The following is an 18904-nucleotide window of genomic DNA, read 5'->3' as shown; positions in this document are numbered from 1 at the left end:
ATACACACATCGATTTCAGCTGTGTTTCTCTAGTCAGGGCACTCAGGCTTGGTGGTCCCATAGTATGTGGGATCTTAGTTCCCCGACCAGGGATAGAACCCAAGTCCCCTGCGTTGGAACGTGGATTCTTAACCACTGGACTGCCAAGGAAGTCTCAATAACAATTTTTAAGTGGTCAAGCTAGGATTAGAACCCTAGACATCATTAGTAAGAAGCATCTTCACACTTTTTTTTTCTGACTGCCTAAAGAAAGACTGATAAACATTTAGGCATTTCCAATTTTTTTTACAGTTCCAATTTTTTTTACAGTACTAAACTGGCTACTGTTAGCACCTCTGTCATCTGGACCATATCCAGGCCAATCTGTAAAGAAATTTCTAGGAGAATCATTGCTAGGTAAAAAGGTAGTGTTTTTTGTAACTTTACTGATATTAACTTATCCCGCGAGGTTACGCGAGAAAACCTGGAAGCCTGTTCTCCCCCACTTACCTGTGAGCCGTACTGACTGAGGCTCTCGAAGCCAACGCGCTTGGCCAGCGAGATGCAGGCAATTCGCCGGGGCTGGGTGCAGGCCACGTGACTGAAGCCGGCAGCCAGCAGGTACTGGGGCACCTGAGTGGACTTGCCGCAGCCCGTGTCGCCTGCCACCACCACCACCTGGTGCTCCTTCAGCGTCTGCAGGATGCGGTGCCCGTACTGGGCAATGGGCAGTGCCGCCCGCTCCCGCTGCAGTTTGGCCAGTCGCCCAAACGCCTGCTTCTGGCAGAAGTCCAGGTAGTGCAACAGGGCTCGGCGGAACTCGGATACTCTCTCAGGGGGCAGGCGCCTGCCCAGCCCCCGAGAGTCCCGAGCGTCCGGGCCGAGGACGGAGAGGTTGATGCGGTAGCGAGGGTCGTAAGCATGAGGCAGGTCGGCCAGTGCTGGGTGGCTGTGCTTGGGCCGCCTGGCGTCTTTCTCCTCCTTCCTGGTGGTCTTGAGATTCTGGAATCTCTGCAAGCGTTCAAAGAACGTCCAAAATTTCTGGCACTCCTCGGAACCCTGCCGGATATAATCCTCATCGCCGAAGAAGGCATCCTCGAAGAGGCGCCGTGTCTCTGGACAATTCCAGTCCCACTTCTCTGGGGCCTCTTCAGGACTGGGAGCCCGGGGTCGGTCCCGGGGACCCCTGCCCTCCCTTGTTCTGGGAGGCGGCATGCCGTGGCCGATCCCAGGGCTGTCACAAAACTGGCCTCAGTTCTGAGCCCCTGGACCAAATATTCTCGGACATTCCCCACTTCCTGCAGTGAGAGGCCAGTGCCTGCAAGAAGGTAGCACTTTCTCTTCCAAAAGCTAATCTCCTCTTCAGTGGTGGCACAGGATCGACACAGGTGTTGGCAGAATAAATGGCCTGCGGCCCGGGTCAAGCTGGTGGTGCATAGGGCACCTCACAACTCCTGTGGTGACCTCTGGGATGGACACAAGTTCATCCTGGGACTGCAGGCCCTGGATGTTTGCGGGAAAAAACAGAAGACAGTCATCCTATAGGAACATTTACTGACAGCCTGCTGTTTTGCAAGCACTGGACTAGGGGAAGGGACAGCAATGGGTAAGACCACACTGAGTGCCCACAGGGGGTCCTGTCACCAGACTCTGACAATCCAGAGATGGGGGCAGCAAGAAAGGAAGCCCGGGGGCTGCAGGAGCCTTCCTTGACCATGCTTGGGAGTCAGGGAAGGATCCCCAAGAAGGGGATTTTGGACCTGAAGGAATGTAGGTCACATGACCAGTCAGCAGCAGAACTTGGTCACCAGACACAATAACATGAGAGAGATGTGGTCTACTGAGTTTCAGGATCCCCGGAAACCCTTTGAAATTCAGTGCATGATTTTGCAAGTGTTGCATGGTTTGTTTTTGCCTGCCTGGCACTTCCCGTTTTTTTTTTGTTTCCTGAAAAACGAATGCACTTTCCTTGGGAAAGTAGCCCTTCTTGGACTCTACATGGTCTCCCCTGACTATAAGTCCGAGAACATCTATTGGTTGGGCAAATGACAAAGGCCTGGCCAATCATGGTACTCCCCCTTTAACCAGTGACTAGTCTGAGGAGTAGACACATGACCCAAGGAGAGGCAATCAGGGCCTTTCCCAAGAATTTACACTAGGTTGCTAGGAGAGAAAAGTTTATCTACTGTTGGCTAAGCAAGGATGATATAAGCAGGGAGCTGTTTGTAGCAGGTCTTAAGCAGTCTTTGCCTAGAAATCTTTCCTACAGAAAAGACTGCATGTGGGCACAGGGAGGCACACACAAGGATGGTCACCAAGCAACCACAAGTAGAGAAGTGGAAGAGGGACAGGGGAGAAGCCTGCAAAACCATTCAGCGCTTGAGGCTTAGTTCCTTCCAAAAGTCCATTTCACCACTACACAATAAAATGTCTTTTTGCTTAAGGTCTGGTTTCTCTTAGCTGTGTAACTCCTAACTAATGAAGCACATCCCCTTGTATATGCTAACTTTCTGGAGCGAAGCCCATCACTCAGATTCTTAAAGGAGTTTATGATCTTCAAAGGGTCCTAAGGGACCTCCCTGGCAGTCAAGTGGTTGAGCCTCCATGCTTTCAATGCAGGGAGCACAGGTTCGATCCCTGATCAGGGAACTAAAATCCCACAGGCTGTGTAACATGGCCAAAACAAACAAACAAACAAACAAAATGAAAAAAAATTGACAAAAGGGTTCCAAGCCTTCCGTGGTAAAGACTTCACAGTCAGGTAGATCTGAATTTCAACCTCAGCTTTATCATTTACCAGATATGTGTCTGCGTGCAAATTAACTCCTTTGAGGTTTTCTTCATCTGTAAAATGGGAACAATCCCATCTCAAAACACTGCAATGTGTATTACCTAGCCTGACACAGAGAAGCTAAACAGTTACTACATACAGGCCCAGTGCTCTCTCTCCATGATGACTGACAGAGAAAACAGTGAGAGGAACCACAGGCATACAACCTGGAAAAAATTTTACACTCAAAAGGCCACAGTTCACCTTGGTTTATTAGCAATACTTTCCCCTACTCAGCCTTGTTTCTGAGGGCCATCACAGAACAGAGTTCAGAGGTTCTATCTCTATAGTCTCAGAGGGACCCAGACCAACCCTGGGGGTTATCAGAGCCAGGTTAAGAGCCAGTTGAAGAACTTGTGGACTGCCAGAGCTGTTTCCCATAGAAGAGTAGCCTTATGGGGAGTGCCCAGCACTTCCTGGTAAACACGTGGGCTGGGCGATGCCATAGAACCTTCAGAGGGAATTTCTGTTCTAGGAGGGAACAAAAAGGAAAAGGCCTTGAAAGTCTGTTGCAATGCTGGGCCAGTGTGTCCCAGAAAAAGACAGGGATGATGAAATGGAGGAGAGCATTCCTCCCAGGCTGCTAACTGCCTTATGTAGCCAGAATGAGGGCATCCTTATGGCTCTCTAGGAGTCTATTCTTAGGCTATCCTTTGGACTTCTTGGCTTGACTAGTTTCTCTCTTACTGTGCCTCTGACCATCCCTTGGTCTCTTATTTCCTAGGCTCAAGGCTTTTAGAGATTTTCTCTACTTCCCTCTCTCTCCTGTCTGGCTCTCCATCTTCAGGTCTCTTGTCTTTTTTCTGGTCCATCTTGCTCACCACCCTTACCTGTCTTCCCTCTCTTTGACTGGTCCCAACTCTTTTCATTTATCTGATTCTCTCCCACCCTGATCTGTTTTTCACTCTTATTTTCTCTCCAACTGTCTTTCTCTATTTGACTCCACTCCTCCTATTCAGTTTTTCATCTCTCATTTTGTTTGAATTTTTTTTCCTGACTCTCCGTTTTCTTCTCTCTCCATCACTGACAATCCATTTCTCCATCTAAAATTTTGTCACCTAGTTTGAAGCTCTAATAATAGCCAACATTTACTTAGGGCTGACACATATCAGGCACTACTCTACGTCACTCATATATATCTATATGCATACATATCCATCATACACACACATATATACACTTTTCTCAAAACCCTAGTTTCCACTCTCATCGTTCTACGTTTCTCTCCATCTCCCAAGTTCATGGTGCGATCACACTTATCTCGTGGACCCTGTGAGCCTCTCTTCGTCTGATCCATTAGTCTCTTGCTTTCTACCTTTCCAGTTTCAGCTTCTCTCCTCTCTCAACCTCCCCGTCTCTCAGTTCCTCAGTTTCTCGAAACTCCTTTTTGTGCCTCCATTTCTTTCAACCTCGCTGACCCTCAGTTCTCTTAGCAACGCTCAGGCTCCATCTCCATCTGCTTCTCCCGGCTGCTCGGCTTCCTCCAAAACCTTGCCTCATCTCGGGGTTTCCCCGTTCCCCTCATCCCTCTCCCAAGCTGTCCCCGATCCGGATCGGGCTCCAGTCGCCTCCACCGCCGCCCCACGCAGCCGCCCCGCCCCACCCCCCCTCACCTCTCTAACCGCCGAGATCGCCTCAACTTCCGGTCCCCAGGACCGCCACGCTCCCGAAGCCGGTCCTGCGCCTGCGCACGCCATTCCGGCGGACAGAGGAACCAATGAGCAGCTGCGAGCGCCCAAGGCTCACTCTGCGCCTGCGCACAGAATGATCAGGCCCCGCCTCGCTTTGGGAGGAGCTTCGGGTGACGCTGCGCCCTCTGGGGGCAAGTGGAGGCGTGACTGTGGAGAGTTGGTCTACTCTGCCGGTGAACAGCTAATTGCATCTGTGCGTCGCCCGGACTCTGGGGTTTAGCCAAAATAGGACGCTGGCCTGAGCCCAGACACTATCAGAACACCCTCCCCGTGACTTAGTTATTATAATTCATATGTTAATGTATTAATTATTAATACATTGATACATTCAGTTCCGTTCAGTCGCTCAGTCGTGTCCTACTCTTTGTGACCCCATGGACTGCAGCACGCCAGTCTTCCTTGTCCATCACCAACTCCCGGAGCTTGCTCAAACTATGTCCATCGAGTCAGTGATGCCATTCCACTGTCTCGTCCTCTGTCGTCCCCTTCTCCTCCTGCCTTCAATCGTTCCCGGCCTCAGGGTCTTTACGTTGATGTATTATAATTCACAGTCATTAATGCAATCTATTCATATATAATTCACCCTACCAATTCATTAATGAATAATACAATTCAACTTCCCAACTTTCTGTCTTGAAGGTCCTATGTTCTCCAGCGACAAACGCAGGGATTAGATAGTCGGTGAATGTTGAATGAATGACTACTTGAAGGAGAAAAGTGAGTCCTCTGTAGTCCTAGATGGGTCAGTCATTGTGGCCCTGAGCCTCAGTTTCCATAAAACGAGGATAATGCCTACTTTTCAAGATTGTTGGGAAAAACAAATGCAAAAGTATACATAAGGTATCTAAACTTTTTTCACTATTATACATATAGGCGCTTGATAAATCGGAGAAGGCAATGGCAACCCACTCCAGTACTCTTGCCTGGAAAATCCCATGGACAGAGGAGCCTGGTAGGCTGCAATCCATGGGGTTGGAAAGAGTTGGACACGACTGAGCAGCTTCACTTTCACGCATTGGAGAAGGAAATGGCAACCCACTCCAGTGTTCTTGCCTGGAGAACCCCAGGGACGGCAGAGCCTGGTGGACTGCAGTCTGTGGGGTCGCACAGAGTCGGACATGACTGAAATGACTTAGCAGCAGCAGCTTGATAAATGTTAAATCTTTCATTCTTTATATCCTTCCCATCATTCTCCTTTTTCCTTTGGATAGTGCCTTGGTTAAGAAGGTACAGCTTTCATTTCTAAAATCAGTTCTAGGCACTGAGGGTACAGAAATGAACAAAACAAAGGAACTCATATTTTGGTGAGGGAGACAGACGCATAGATTAAAATAAATATATAGAATGTCAAGCAGAACTGCATTTTCTATGGAGAAAAACAAAGCATGGAAGGAACAAGGAGTGATGCTATTTGGTCCAGTGACAGTCAGAGAAGACCTCTGCCAGAAAGTATCATTTAGGCAAAGAGCTAAAAACGTTGTTGCAGGCCATGGGGACCCCCTTGGCGAGAGCATTCACAGTAGAGGAAGCTACAGAGCCAAAGACTGAGATGACCACATAACTTGGAGGGTTCAAGGGTCAGCAAGCAAGCTTGTGTAGTTGGATGAAGGTTGCAGAACAGTAGGGAATGAGGTGGGAGAGAGGAGAAGAATAGAAGTGAGGACTTTGACTTCCAATCTGAGTGAGGCAGAATCCGTGGGCAGAGCTCCATGTGAGTTAGATTTTAACAGAGTCCTCTGGCTCCCATGTGGGGAACAGATATAGGGATTTAAGATAAGAAGAGGGGACCGGGGGCAGGCTGCCACAGTAGATAGCTGGATCAGGATGATGGCAGAGAAGATGATATTTTAAGATAGAATCTGCAAGGATTGGCTGATAAATTGGCCATGGATCGTGAGTATGAGAGAAAGAGAGGTGGCCCAAGGTTCTTGGCCTGAGTGCCTGGAAATACAGAGTTGCCATCAATTGGGATGGAAAAGAAGCAGGAGGATGGCTAAAAGAGAAAATCCATACTTCTGTTTTGAGCATATTAAGTTATTTATTCTACAATGAGTTGGGATGTCAAGTGGTAAGTTGTATGTAACTATTGAATCCTTAGGAAGCAATTAGAACATCGAGGGGCCAATTGTGTCATTATCAAAAGAAGAAGGGGAAGAAATTGACTAACATCTGCTTAAAATGTACAAAAGAGAACTACAATTTTTAAAAAATGAAAATGGGAGAAAGCAAACAACATATATGAAGTTAGGAAGAAAATAATAACCTACCAATGCTAAGGATTGAGTAGAAAACTTGAAACTAGTTCTTGGGAAAACTTCTAATTGGAAACCTAAAGAACTTGATACATTCATGCTAAAAATAAGCAAAAACCAAAGAACAAACTTAAGAACAAAAGGAGGAAGTTAACAACAAACCAAAAACAAGGTTATTTTTCATGATCAAGGGACTTTTATGGAAAATTGCTCAGAAAGACTCTCAAAGCTTTCATCATGTGACGTAATTAGCCTCCAACTAATAAAAAAATTTAAAAAAAAAAAGCTTTCATGAAATTGATTCTTTTTAACAAGAAGTAACACTGATGCAATAAAAAAGGAAAACAAATTTCAAAAATACAGATGACTATTTACAAATGTACAAAGAACTCTCCTAAATGGCACCTGGCCCCAGTGGATTAACTGCAAGATTTCTTTCAACTTTTCACGAAGTTACATAAATTGTCCCAGGACAGGATTCATTTGATGAGGCGATTTTGGATTATGCATGAGAATTCTGGAGGTTTAGTCTCTTAAGTTATGTCCAACTCTTGTGACCCCATGAACTGTAGCCTGCCAGGCTCCTCTGTCCTCTGTCCATGGGATTTCCCAGGTAAGAATGCTGGAGTGGGTTGCCATTCCCTTCTCCATGAGAATGCTGAATACAATATCAAAAATTAAAATGTGTGTTGTTGACCTAATACCTGTCCCTGTATCAGATTTTTTTTTTAAAGCAACAAAAAGATCCCAGTCATTGGGTAGCTCACAATCTAGTTGGAAGAAAACAGAGTGTACACAAACATAGTTTGGCTCTTTTTAAAGTTTGGGAAGGGTGGAGGCGAGACAGAAATTAAACTAGCCCAGATGTTGCCCTTGGAAAATTTACAGGTTAGTTGGGAACTTTTGTTCCAGAAACTTGGAGAACAGAATGTTCTGTTCCCCAGGGAGGGGACTGAATCAGGGAGACCTCCCTGGAGGAAGTACTGTTTGAAGAAGGCATTGAAGGAAATTTTCAGTGATCAAGAGCATGGATACTAGAGTCAGGTAAACATGGGATCCAATCTCAGCTCTATAATTTCCTTGTTGTGTGATCTTGGGCAAATGACCTCTGGGTTGATGTAAGAATTACCTTAAAGGAGAAACTATGTGTAAAGTGCTGTCCTGGAGTTAAGAAGGTATCACTACTATGTGATTTCAAAGATCTGAACAGGTGATATTCTAGAGCAGCCTTGTCCAACAGAACTTCCTGCAATGATGGAAATGTTTTATATCTGCACTGCTCATGGCAGGGCATAACAAATGTTTTTTGAATGAATAAAAGAATAAATGACAATATCATTAAGCTGCTAGATTCAGCTATGCATGAAGCCCATCTTGTAAAATGGGATAGGAGGGTACAAACCAATTTCCCCCTAGCCTACACTTCCATCTCTGAGACCAGGTCGTGGCTAGTCGATTTCTTGCTGACCATACTTTCATCCTCACTCTGTGGCTCCTTCAGGGCCCAGCGACATGCGGCTGGCAGAGACTGGCGGAGTTGAGCCTGCCCAAAATAGAGGAAAAGCATGGGATTGAGGCAGCTGTGAGCAAGAGCCAGGCCCACCACCAAGGGTTCAGCCCGCAGGGCCTGGGCCAGGAGGGTGGAGTGTGGGGCCGCCATGGTGAGTATCAGTCCCAGCGCATGGTAGGGGGCCCAGCAGACAAAAAACCCCACCACGACGGCGAGGCCCAGGGGCCAGCAGCGTCGGGTAGCGTGACACAGGAGGGCACCATGGCAGACGACCACGACCACCAGTGGCCCCAGGAAGCCAAAAATAAACCGGGTGGCCGTCACTGAGTTCTCTGCCACGGTCGAACCACCATAGTCCACCACACACTCCAGCCGGCGTGGGAAATGCTCCTGATGCAGCCGGCGGTAGATGGCCGAGGGCACGGTGAGCAGCAGGGCCAGCCCCCAGCATGCCCCACAGGCTGCCCGCACCCTGCATGCCCGCCCGGCTGCACCCCACCAGATGGGCCTGAGGGCCAGCAGGCAGAGGTCCGTGCTGAGAGTGGCCAGGAGGAGGACGCTGGCATACATGGACAGCAGGATGACAGAGGGCAGGGTCCGGCAGCCCACTGCCCCGTACAGCCAATGGCCCTTGTGGGCGACCGACACCGCCAGGATGGGGAGAGACAGACAGCAGAGCAGGTCCGCTACGGCCAGTTGGAGGAACCAGATGGCACTGATCCTCTGGCGGGCCTCTTTCCAGGTCACCCAGGCCATCATGGCATTGCCCGGCACCCCCACCAGGAAGACGGCGGCATACAGCAGGAGTGGGGTCGCGTGGAGGAGGTCAACGGAGATGCAGGAGCCATCAGCACAGTCCACCGGGAGATCTGGAATGTCGCCGTAATCCCCATACTCGTTGCCGAGAGAAGTGTTCTCCATCCAGGCTGCGGACACCTGCACAGGCGAGCGATGGTGTGAAAACCCAGAGGTGAAAACTCTCAGGCCCTCGGAATCCTAGTGGATAGGACCCCCAGCCCGTTAGCATTTTGGAAACCAGGACAGGACAACATTAGAACTCCAGGACAGGATACTGTCAGAACTCCAGGGCAGGGCTCCCCTGGTCGCTCGGTGGTAAAGAATCCACCTACCAATGCAGGAGACGCAAGGTTCCACCCCTGGTGCGGGAAGATCTCACATGCCACGGAGCAACTGATCCCACGCTCCACAACTATTGAGCCTGTTTGTGCTCTAAAGCCCAGAAGCCACAATTACTGAGCTCATGATCCACATCAAGAGAAGCCACTGCAATGAGAAGCCAGGGCCCCGAAACTGAAAAGTAGCCCCCACTCACAGCAACTAAAGGAAAACTTGCATAGCAACAAAGACTGAACACAGTCAAAATAAATAAATAACTACAAGGAAAAAAAAAACTCCAGCACATTAGAATCTTGGAATTCTAAAATGTTACAGTTAAAAAAAAAATAAAATGTTACAGTTAGAACCCCAGCTTATTAACCTCTTGGAATTCTAGAATATCACCATGTTAGAATTCTAGCATGCTAAAAATCTTAGCTAAAAATTCTTAGAATTTAGTAGCTAGCTAGCCATTTATTGCTTGGAATTCTAGACCAGCCCTGTCCAGTCGAACTTTCAGTGTTGATGGAAATAGTTCATATCTGTGGTCCAATACAGTAACTGCCAGCCACATGTGGCTACTGGGTGTTTGAAATGGGAGCCAAGGTGACTGAGAAACTAAACTTTCTATCTTATTCCATTTTCATTGATTTAAATAGCTACACGTGACTAGTGGCTCTAGTGAAGTTCTAGAGCATTGAACACCAGCCAGTAAGCGAACTGGAACTCTAGAATCTAAATTATTGGAACTTGAATATTCATCAAGATGACAGTGAACGTGAAAGTGTTAATCACTCAGTCATGTCTGACTCAGTGTGACCCCATGGATGGCATGTAGCTCCTCTGTCTATGGAATTCTCCAGGCAAGAATACTGGAGTGGGTTGCCCTTCCCTTCTCCAGGGGCTCTTCTCAACCCAGGGATCGAACTCAGGTTTCCTGCATTACAAGGAATTTTTAATTCCTTATAGTGGAATTTTAAATGAGGGGTCAAGGAAGGCCTCTCTGAAAAGGTGATATTTGAGCAAAACCAGAAAGGAGGGGATGGAGGGCAGGAGGAGAAGGGGGCCAGGGACAGAGGGCGAGATAGTTGGATGACATCATCGACTCAATGGACATGAGTTTGAGCAGACTCTGGGAGGTAGTGAAGGACAAGGAAGCCTGGTGGACTGCAGTCCATGCGGTCGAAGAGTCGGACAGGGACTGAACAACAGCGACAAAAAGGAGGTGGGGAGGGAGCTGTGTGCTGATCTGGGAGAAGCGAATCTCAGGCAGAGGAAAGAGCCAGTGCAAATGCCCTAAGGCGGGAACACGATGATACATTTTAGAACTCCATCTCCATCTGAAATAGATGGAAGGTAAAAACAGAGATATCAGTGCCTACATAGGTACTGTAAGCTCTTCATCTTTTATTCTGCATGAGATGGGAGCCATGGGAAGGTGCTGGGCAGAGAAATGACATTGTCTACCATAGCAATGAGAATCATAACTACTACCACTACAAGCCAGGTCTCCGGTGTTGCAGGCAGACTCTTTACCATCTGAGCCACCAGGAAATCCCCTTTCATTATTATTATTATTGTTAAGCACCATCTACTGAGTACTTTGTGTTCTGTGCCAGACATTGCTCCAAGCCCCTTTACATATTATATCATTTAGTCCTTCTAACAGCCCTCTGATTTTCACACCATTGTTAGACCCATTCTGCAGACAAGAAAACTGAGGCCATAGAGAAGTTAAGGAACTTACCGAAGGTGGCTCAGCTAAGCAAGTAACAGAGCTGAGTTTCAAACTGTGTTAATTAGTCCCACTCTGAAACTCCAAGCCCTAGAACATCATCATCCAAAAGTCTTAGGTTCGGGAGAGTTGGAAGGCCGGACAGCCAGTGACCCTGAGCAGACCCGGCCTCTGTGACTTTGAGTGCACAGTTTCGGCCGGCTCTCTCTCTGGGTTTCCTCATCTGAGAAGCTAGTCATGGAGATGAGCCTACCTCACCAGTTTGGGGAGGCTTTGAAGAGCCAATATGTGTAAAGCTTGTTTTACAGATCAAGGGCTCAGGTAGAAAATAGACTCGTCCGCATGATGTCATAATAACCTGACTCTGCGGCTCTCTGCTGACTCTTTTGGGCTGACTGGCCCTCCGCAGGGCATCAGCTGGAGTTGACATAACAGGAAGGGCAGAAGGGAAGTTGGGGCACTCCCCTTCCCCCTCCTCCCTCCCACCACGCCTTCTCCCCTCCTCCATGCCAAGTAGCTGCTAAAAGGCCAAGCCAGTGTGAGTGTGTGTGTGTGTGTGTGTGTGTGTGTGTGTGTGTATGTGTGTGTGTGTGTGTGTGAAGTTTGGCACTTCGCTTTCATATTATTTTCATCTCTAAAATGAAGCCATGTGCATGCTTTAAAAATTCAAACCCTCAGGACTGCCCCGGTGGTCCAGTGGTTAAGACGCCACACTTCTTCAGCAGGGGGCAAGAGTTCAATCCCTGGTTGGGGAACTAAGATCCCACACACGCTATACATCGTGGCCAAAAAAAAAAAAAAAGAAGAAGTGCAGAATCTCAGGCCCCTCCCCAGACCTACCAAATCAGAATCTGCATTTCAACAGAATAAAAATTCAAGCCCTCACCAGCTGTGTGGCTTTGGGCAAGTCATCAAACCTCTCTGTGTCTCAGCTTCCTCGTCTGCAAAAATGAAAACAGCAGACTCACCTTAGAGGGTGTTAGGTGAATTCATCAACTGAATAGGTGCCTCGTCCACCGTGAGCGTTAAGAAGTGTGTTGGCCGCTTGGTCCCAGATCCACATGTACCCTCTCGTGCCACCCTGAGACTCCACCCTTCCTGGCTCTTCCCAGTTCAGATCTGAGTTTTCCCTGTGTAAGCAACTCAGTCAGTCAGTATTTCCCTTTTAACACATTAAACAGAAATCCAAACATTCCCTGTACCATTGCTTAATCTTTTCCATTTAATGTGTCTCAGATCTACTTTCCCTATCTGGACACAAATCAACCCCTTTCTTCACAATAAGATCAAAATCAATCCATGGGCTGGGTGTGTCACACTTATTAACCAGCCACAGACTAAAGGACATTCAAGGAGCATCGTGGGTAGCATTATTATCTTCTGATTTTATACACCAAATGAATTATATTTCTCTGTTTATACCTATGTGTGTGCTTAGTCACTCAGTCACGTCTGATTCTTTGCGACCCCATGGACTGCAGCTGCCAGGCTCCTCTGTCCATGGCGATTCTCCAGACGAGAATATTGGAGTGGGTTGCCAAGCCCTCCTCCAAGGTTCTTCCTAATCCAGGGAACAAACCCAGGTCTCCTGTATGGCAGGAAGATTCTTTACTGCCTGAGCTACCAGGGAAGCCCAAGAATACTGGAGTGGGGAGCCTAACTCTTCTCCAGGGGCTCTTCCCAGCCCAGAAATCGAACTGGGGTCTCCTGTATTGCGGGAAGATCTTTTACCCACTGAGCTATACCAAGGAAGCCCACCTGAGTGTGATAATTTTAGTATATGGGGATCCCTTGACAGAACCTTTCTGTTGACCTGCCCGAGTAAATTCCAAGAGTCTGGGATTCCGATGCGGATTTCATTGCGATGGTATTAAGATTCCACTCCTGAAATTCTAGTTCTGATTCCCAGATGCTGAAAATAATGAGTCTATATGACCAGGATTGGGAAAATGCCCCCCTCCCTTCTCCCCTCCATCCTTACCGTCTCTTGAGGAATGGTCCCCAGTTGGGCCAGATGCCACGGGGGAGCAAGATCCAGGCTGACAGCCAAGACCTGGGACGTCTGAAGTCTCTCCCCCGATGTCTGGCAGCTAATGGATTTCTGCAAGCTGGTTCCCGGAGCTCCTAGGGGATTCCGCCAGGCGCTGTCAACTGACAGGTCCCAGCTGACACTCTTAAGCAGGGAAAAACAGGATTAGCCTTTTCCTATTCCAGCTAGTGTCTGTCCTGGATTCTTCCCATGACTCACACATCCCAAAATTACTGGGCAGCGGGCAAAGGTGGGTGGGAGCTGACCCAGTGTCCCCAGCACAATCTCCATGTCACCAGCTTCCTGGAAGCCAGATAGATCTACATGTGGCTTGACCTTTGGGGTCTGGGGGTCTTGGCCTAGACTCGCCGTCCCAGCAGGGACCTCTGAGGTCTTCCCCACCAAGACTCCACGGCCCACTACCCCCACCCCCTCCCGGACTCCAACTCAGCCCCTCCCCTCCCTTCTGCCCTCTGCAGAGCCTTGAAGACCAGTATACCTCCCGCCTCCCACATTCTGAGGGAGACAGCTCAAGGTCACAGCCTCCAGTAAAAGGCCAAGGGTGCCCAGCACAAGGCCTGAGGCTTCAGAGGCAGACAAAACACAAACAAGTCCTATCCGTCTGTGGGCCTCTGTTTTCCCTCTTTAAAATGGGAAGGTTTGGGGGACGTCCCTGGTGGTTCAGCAGTTAGAATACTGCGCTTTCACTTCCAAGGTTCGAGGTTCGATCCTGGGTCAGGGATCTAAGATCCTGCAAGCTGCACAACTTGGCCAAAAACTTAACAAATAATAATAATAAATAAAATGGGAAGATTTTGAGCATAGTGGTTCCTAACCTCCCTCCCAGCATAGCACATAGTCTGAGAACATGGATTTGAGAGCCAGAGCAATACGATACATATTCTAGGTTCCCCATTGACGAGCTTCTCAGGCCTCAACCCTTCTGAGCCTCAATTTCCTCATCTGTGAAATGGACATTTTAGCTATGAACATTAAATGGATGAAAAGATTTAAAATACACACAATAGCACCTGGCACACAGGAGATGCTGGGTACACATTTGTTAAATTAGCAACAATAAAAAGCATATGCTATCAATTCTTAAAAGCAACATTTTAGACAGAAAAGCTTAGCAAGAGGAAGTGACCCTTATTCCAGCCTTAGAACACTTTATTCAGTGGTTTTGGTGTTTGCGCCAATGGGTGTATGCTTCAGAGGTTGAGGGGATATATTTATACATTTCTTTTGTTGTTGTTTGGAGAAGAAACTCCGGTTGGTAGCGGAAGTTGTTTTGGGGTCAAAGACTTGCAGTGTGAGCCAGGATGTCTCTGGGCAACCCAGTCTTGGTTGAACTTGACCCAGACCACCCCACCCCACCACCATTGGCCCCCTCATCCCACCAGCCCTAAGCCCCCCGTGGGAACCTGCCCTGGTCAAAAAGAGAAACTAACATGGGAGAAGTCCCAGGAGGTGGGGGCAGGTATGGGAGGGGACATTGTCCTTTATCAGCTCAAACCTCCTCTGATCTTGAGGTTACAGAATGTATTTCTCAGATCACTTAAACTCTTTGGTCACTGAGTCCCAGGCAACTGTTTTTTCGGATTCTAGGAAGCTAAGGTTTGCTGCTGTCTCTGGACCTGGAGGTTCTTATCTGGGGATCTGGGGGATGCTGTGAATGGAGACAGGGACACAGATGTTTTAAAAAGTCAGGGGTCATTTAGGGAGTGGGGTTCCTTTTACAGACGCCCTATGAGATGCTGCGTATTGGCCCCTCAACACTGGATACAATGAGGACATCTTAGAAGTCCGATTCTTTGCAGCCCCATGGACTGTAGTTCGCCAGGCTCATCTGCCCATGGAATTTTCCAGGCACTAATACTGCAGTGGATTGCCAAGCCCTCCTCCAGGGGATCTTCTGACCCAGGGATGGAACCCTCATCTCTTAAGTCTCCTACATTGGGCGGCAGATTCTTTATCATTAGCACCACCTGGGAAGCCCTCTAGAAGTTTGTTCAATTCACCCATATCAAGTTTGTCATTTTTTGTGAGTCATAATAGGTTGAAGTCTGGCAAATCTGTGGCAACAGAAAGCAGATTAGTGATGGCCAGAACCTGAGGGGAAGAAGGGGATGTGAATGGAAAGTTACTGCTTAATGGGTTCTTTCTTTTGGGGTGATGAAAATGTTCTAGACGGACTTCCATGGTGGTCCAGGGATTTAGACTCCATGCTCCGCATGCAGGGGGCACGAGTTCAATCCCTGGTCAGGGAAGATCCCGCATGATGCACAGTATGGCCAAAAATATATATGTATATATATAAAATATTAAATTTGAAATATAAAATTTAAATATATAAAAATTTAAATATAAATTTTAAAAATAAAATGTGTGTGTGTTTTTTTTTAAAAAGTATTCTGGAACTAGTTACAGATAGTAGTCTGTTACAAACAGTACTAGTTAGAAATAGTAGTCAAAGTGGCACAACATTGTGGATGTACTAAATGTTACTAATGGTGAGTTTTACATTATGCATATCATACAGTTTTTTTTTAATTATAAGCTGTTATACCCCCTCACCCCAACATAGGATGAAGTTTGGTAATTTCATAAAGTTCAGCTTAATGGGACTACTCTAGTGGTTTACTTCGTAAAGAATCCACCTGCAAAATGCAGGAGACCAGGGTTCAATCCCCAGGTCCGTTAGATCCCCTGGAGAAGGAAATGGAAACCCACTCCAGTATTCTTGCCTGGAGAACCCCAGGGACAGAAGAGCCTGGTGGGCTATAGTCCATAGGGTCACAAGAGTCAAACATAACTTAGGGACTAAACCACCACCATGGGCTAATAGAATTCCAGAAACCCAAAAGGGTGAGTGGCCCAGACAGGGAAACCAGTCCCTTTTGAACAATATATATTATTTCAAGATATGTGATGAATGAAAAAGAGTGTCTGTAACATGTGAAGTAAAAAGTACAATAAATAAGCAGCTGTAAAAATCACCATCCAGCTTAGAATCTGAATTTATAGATCAAGAGTAAATTTTTTGGTGAGGGAACTGAGAGTAAGTATGTTAAGTTTTTGCGGGACAAGAGGTCTTTCATACTCTCTGGTAGAATGAAAGTGGCCACAGATTGAACGGCATGGCTGTTTTCCAATAAAACTTTATTCACAAAAACAAGCAACGGAAAAAAAAAAAAAAAAAAAAAAGCAACAGGTGGGATTTGGTCCGCAGGCTGGAGTTTGCTGATGCCTGAGCTAGGTAAAAGACTCTGAAGCCTAAACTGTTGAAATCATAGACTCTCAGAACGTTGGAATCACAGGCTATTTTGCCCAAGAGATCCTACAATGTTAGCCACACGCTATTTTAATCACAGAATTCTAGAATGTCACACCAGAATCTTCACATGTTAGAAGTACAAACTCCAGCAGTTAGATGTTCGAATTTTGCAGATGATCTGAACATTAATCAAGGAATTATAGCCCTGAGCTGTCCAATATGGTAGCCACTGGCTGCTTGAGATTGCTGAGCGTTTAAAATGAGGTGGATCTGAAATGAGAGATGCGGTGAGGGAAAACTACATACCAGATTTCAAAGACTTGGTGTGAAGAAAAAACAAGAATGTGAACTCTCTCAACAACTTTTTGTACTGATCATATTTTGAAATGATAGTACTTGAAATGTACTCGGTTCAACAAAATATAGCATTCAATTATTTTACCTGATTCTTTTTGTTTCTCTTTGCTTGTCTCTTGCTTGGCTGCCGAAAAAACCTAAAATTATGTGCGTGGTTCATGTATATTCCTATCGGACAACACGAATCTGAAGTAATACCATCCTGGAGGTTGGAGATGGGGGTACTTGAGAAGGTCACGTGGCCCAGATGCAGGGGGGTAGGGAGCTCTGCCCTCCAGGGCTTGGGGAGTCAGATCTGAGCAACAGGTGGGGGCATGACAGGGTTGGGGGGTGGAGGTAGGAACACAGCCGACTCAGCCAAACCCATCACCCACTCTCTTTCCCCACCACTTCCTCTTTGGTACTTGTTGACCCAGCAGATTCCTTGGGCTTCCGATTTCACAATCGCCTAGCCCATCAACCCACTTCCCTCCTGGGCAGTGCTGATCAACTCCAGGGCTTGGAAAAGCCACATAGATCCCACATGTTGGTATCCAAGTGTTTCTAGAAGACCACTGTGAAGCCCAGCTTCTGGGAAGCAACTCCTCTCCAAATCAGGGTGAAAAAAAAGACCCCAGTGCCTACTGCCTATTCCTCCAACCTAGGAAAGCCAGAGGGTGGCCAGGAACAGGGATGGAGCACAGGGATTGGGAGATGGGAAGAAGAAGTTAAGGAGGGCTGCCTGGAGGAGGCTGCACTCTGAAGGAAGGTAGAACAGTAACAAGGGTGGTCTTTCAAAAACAGACCAGGCAGCCGGAAGACCAGGCAGGAGAAAAGGTAAGGACCCAAGTGGGAGAGGATGCAGGGCTTGAAGCAGGCAAGATGTGGAATGGGAAGAGGATGGCTTCCAGAGTGGGTCCCAAGTGAGGCTTGGTGACTATATGGACCATGTGGGCATGCCCTTGAGTTGGGGATGAAAAGGGAGGGGGAAGTTTGGGAGAAGACGTTGAGATCATTTTGAGTGAAGTAGGAGTAGAAGCCAGACCCTGAAAAGAGCGAGAGAGCTGGGAAGGTACTGGATGACATCACAAAAGTAAGACGTATGTTCAAGGGAACTCTAGAAAGCCAATATTTAAGGGCAGAAGAAGAAAGTCTGTAGAAGAGGCAGAGAAAGATCATGCTGAACGTGAGAGGTTAACCAGCCCTCCTGGAACAAGCCAGGGAGGAGCCCAAGTGGCTGGGAGGAAGGCAGAAGGAGGCAAGTGGGCTGTCCAGGTAGAAAGGACCTCTAAGGTCACAAGCATCTTTATGGGGGTACCAGAGCAGAAGGTAGCTCAGGCTCAGTTCTTCCCCCAGTGACCTTGCTGCCAGAGGGTCTGTATGGGTACCAACATTTACTATCAAAACCCACACACACCTTTTCTGGAAGTCCTGCCAAGCACCTGTCACTCTGGGTGCTCAGACAGCATCTTTGAATAAAATCATCCCCAGGACAGATGGCAACATGGTAATAGCGAGATTTAGCTACAGTTCCCATCAGAATCGGACAAGATCCATGCCCAGTTCCCCATGCTGAGGCTGTTCCCTAGACTCAGCCAGCTCTTGCAAAGAGGAAGAAGGAGCTGATATCTATGTGATTGTCCTATTCAGGGGCCACCACCTCTGTGTGGCTCCCTGGGCACTTGAAATATGCCAGTCTGAATGGAGATGTACTGTGAGTGTAACTCACACCCAGGATTTTGAAGACTTAGTGCCCCTCCCCCAAAAAAGTATATTGGTACAGCCCCTATGAAGAACAGTATGGAGGTTCCTTAAAAAAAAAAGAAACCTGAAATTAGAATTGCCATATGACCCAGCAATCCTGCTTCTAGGCATATGTCTAGAGAAAACTCTAATTTGAAAAGGCACACACACCCTAATGTTCATAACAGAAGTGTTCACAAAAGTCAAGACATGGAAGGTAACTAAAGGTCCATTGACAGGTGAATGGATAAAGAATATGTGGTATATAAATATATACATTGGGGTATTACTCAGTCATAAAAAAGAATGAAATAAAGCCATTTACAGCAACATGGATGGACCTAGAGATGAGAAGTAAATCAGAGAGAGAAATACAAGTATCATATGACAGCACTTACATGTGGAA

The 18904-nt window shown here is 47.2% G+C and overlaps 2 protein-coding genes across 4 annotated transcripts in view; both read right to left on the bottom strand.

Moving 5' to 3' along the window:
• The window catches only part of DHX34 (DExH-box helicase 34), a 31266-nt gene extending 26155 nt beyond the window's left edge, over positions 1–5111 (bottom strand). The window contains exons 1-2 of the mRNA XM_065926394.1: positions 4423–5111; positions 490–1482 (exon numbers count right to left, since the gene is read on the bottom strand). Of these exons, the coding sequence (XP_065782466.1) occupies positions 490–1194 (705 nt within the window). The 5' untranslated portion in view covers positions 1195–1482; positions 4423–5111. The remainder of the gene's footprint in view (positions 1–489; positions 1483–4422) is intronic.
• A 623-nt stretch (positions 5112–5734) lies between these two features.
• On the bottom strand, positions 5735–13257 carry C5AR2 (complement C5a receptor 2). Of its 3 annotated transcripts, XM_065926396.1 has the most exons (3): positions 13095–13256; positions 12082–12243; positions 5735–9198 (listed from the first exon to the last, which is right to left on the bottom strand). In XM_065926396.1, exon 3 carries the CDS (start codon positions 9181–9183, stop codon positions 8170–8172), a length of 1014 nt encoding a protein of 337 aa, XP_065782468.1. In that variant the 5' UTR covers positions 9184–9198; positions 12082–12243; positions 13095–13256; the 3' UTR covers positions 5735–8169. The 3 variants fall into 3 exon arrangements, with proteins under 3 accessions (XP_065782468.1, XP_065782470.1, XP_065782469.1); XM_065926398.1 differs by lacking the exon at positions 12082–12243 and having other exon boundaries at positions 13095–13257; XM_065926397.1 differs by lacking the exons at positions 12082–12243; positions 13095–13256 and adding an exon at positions 11126–11479.
• Positions 13258–18904: the final 5647 nt, after the last annotated feature.

Source organism: Muntiacus reevesi, chromosome 2, assembly GCF_963930625.1.
Source record: "Muntiacus reevesi chromosome 2, mMunRee1.1, whole genome shotgun sequence".
Classification (NCBI taxonomy): domain Eukaryota; kingdom Metazoa; phylum Chordata; class Mammalia; order Artiodactyla; family Cervidae; genus Muntiacus; species Muntiacus reevesi.
This window is presented reverse-complemented; position numbering and strand designations above follow the sequence as displayed.

Coding starts and splice junctions, on each gene's coding strand:
- C5AR2 (XM_065926398.1), bottom strand. CDS start 9,183: ATGGAGAACACTTCTCTCGGCAACGAGTATGGGGATTACGGCGACATT.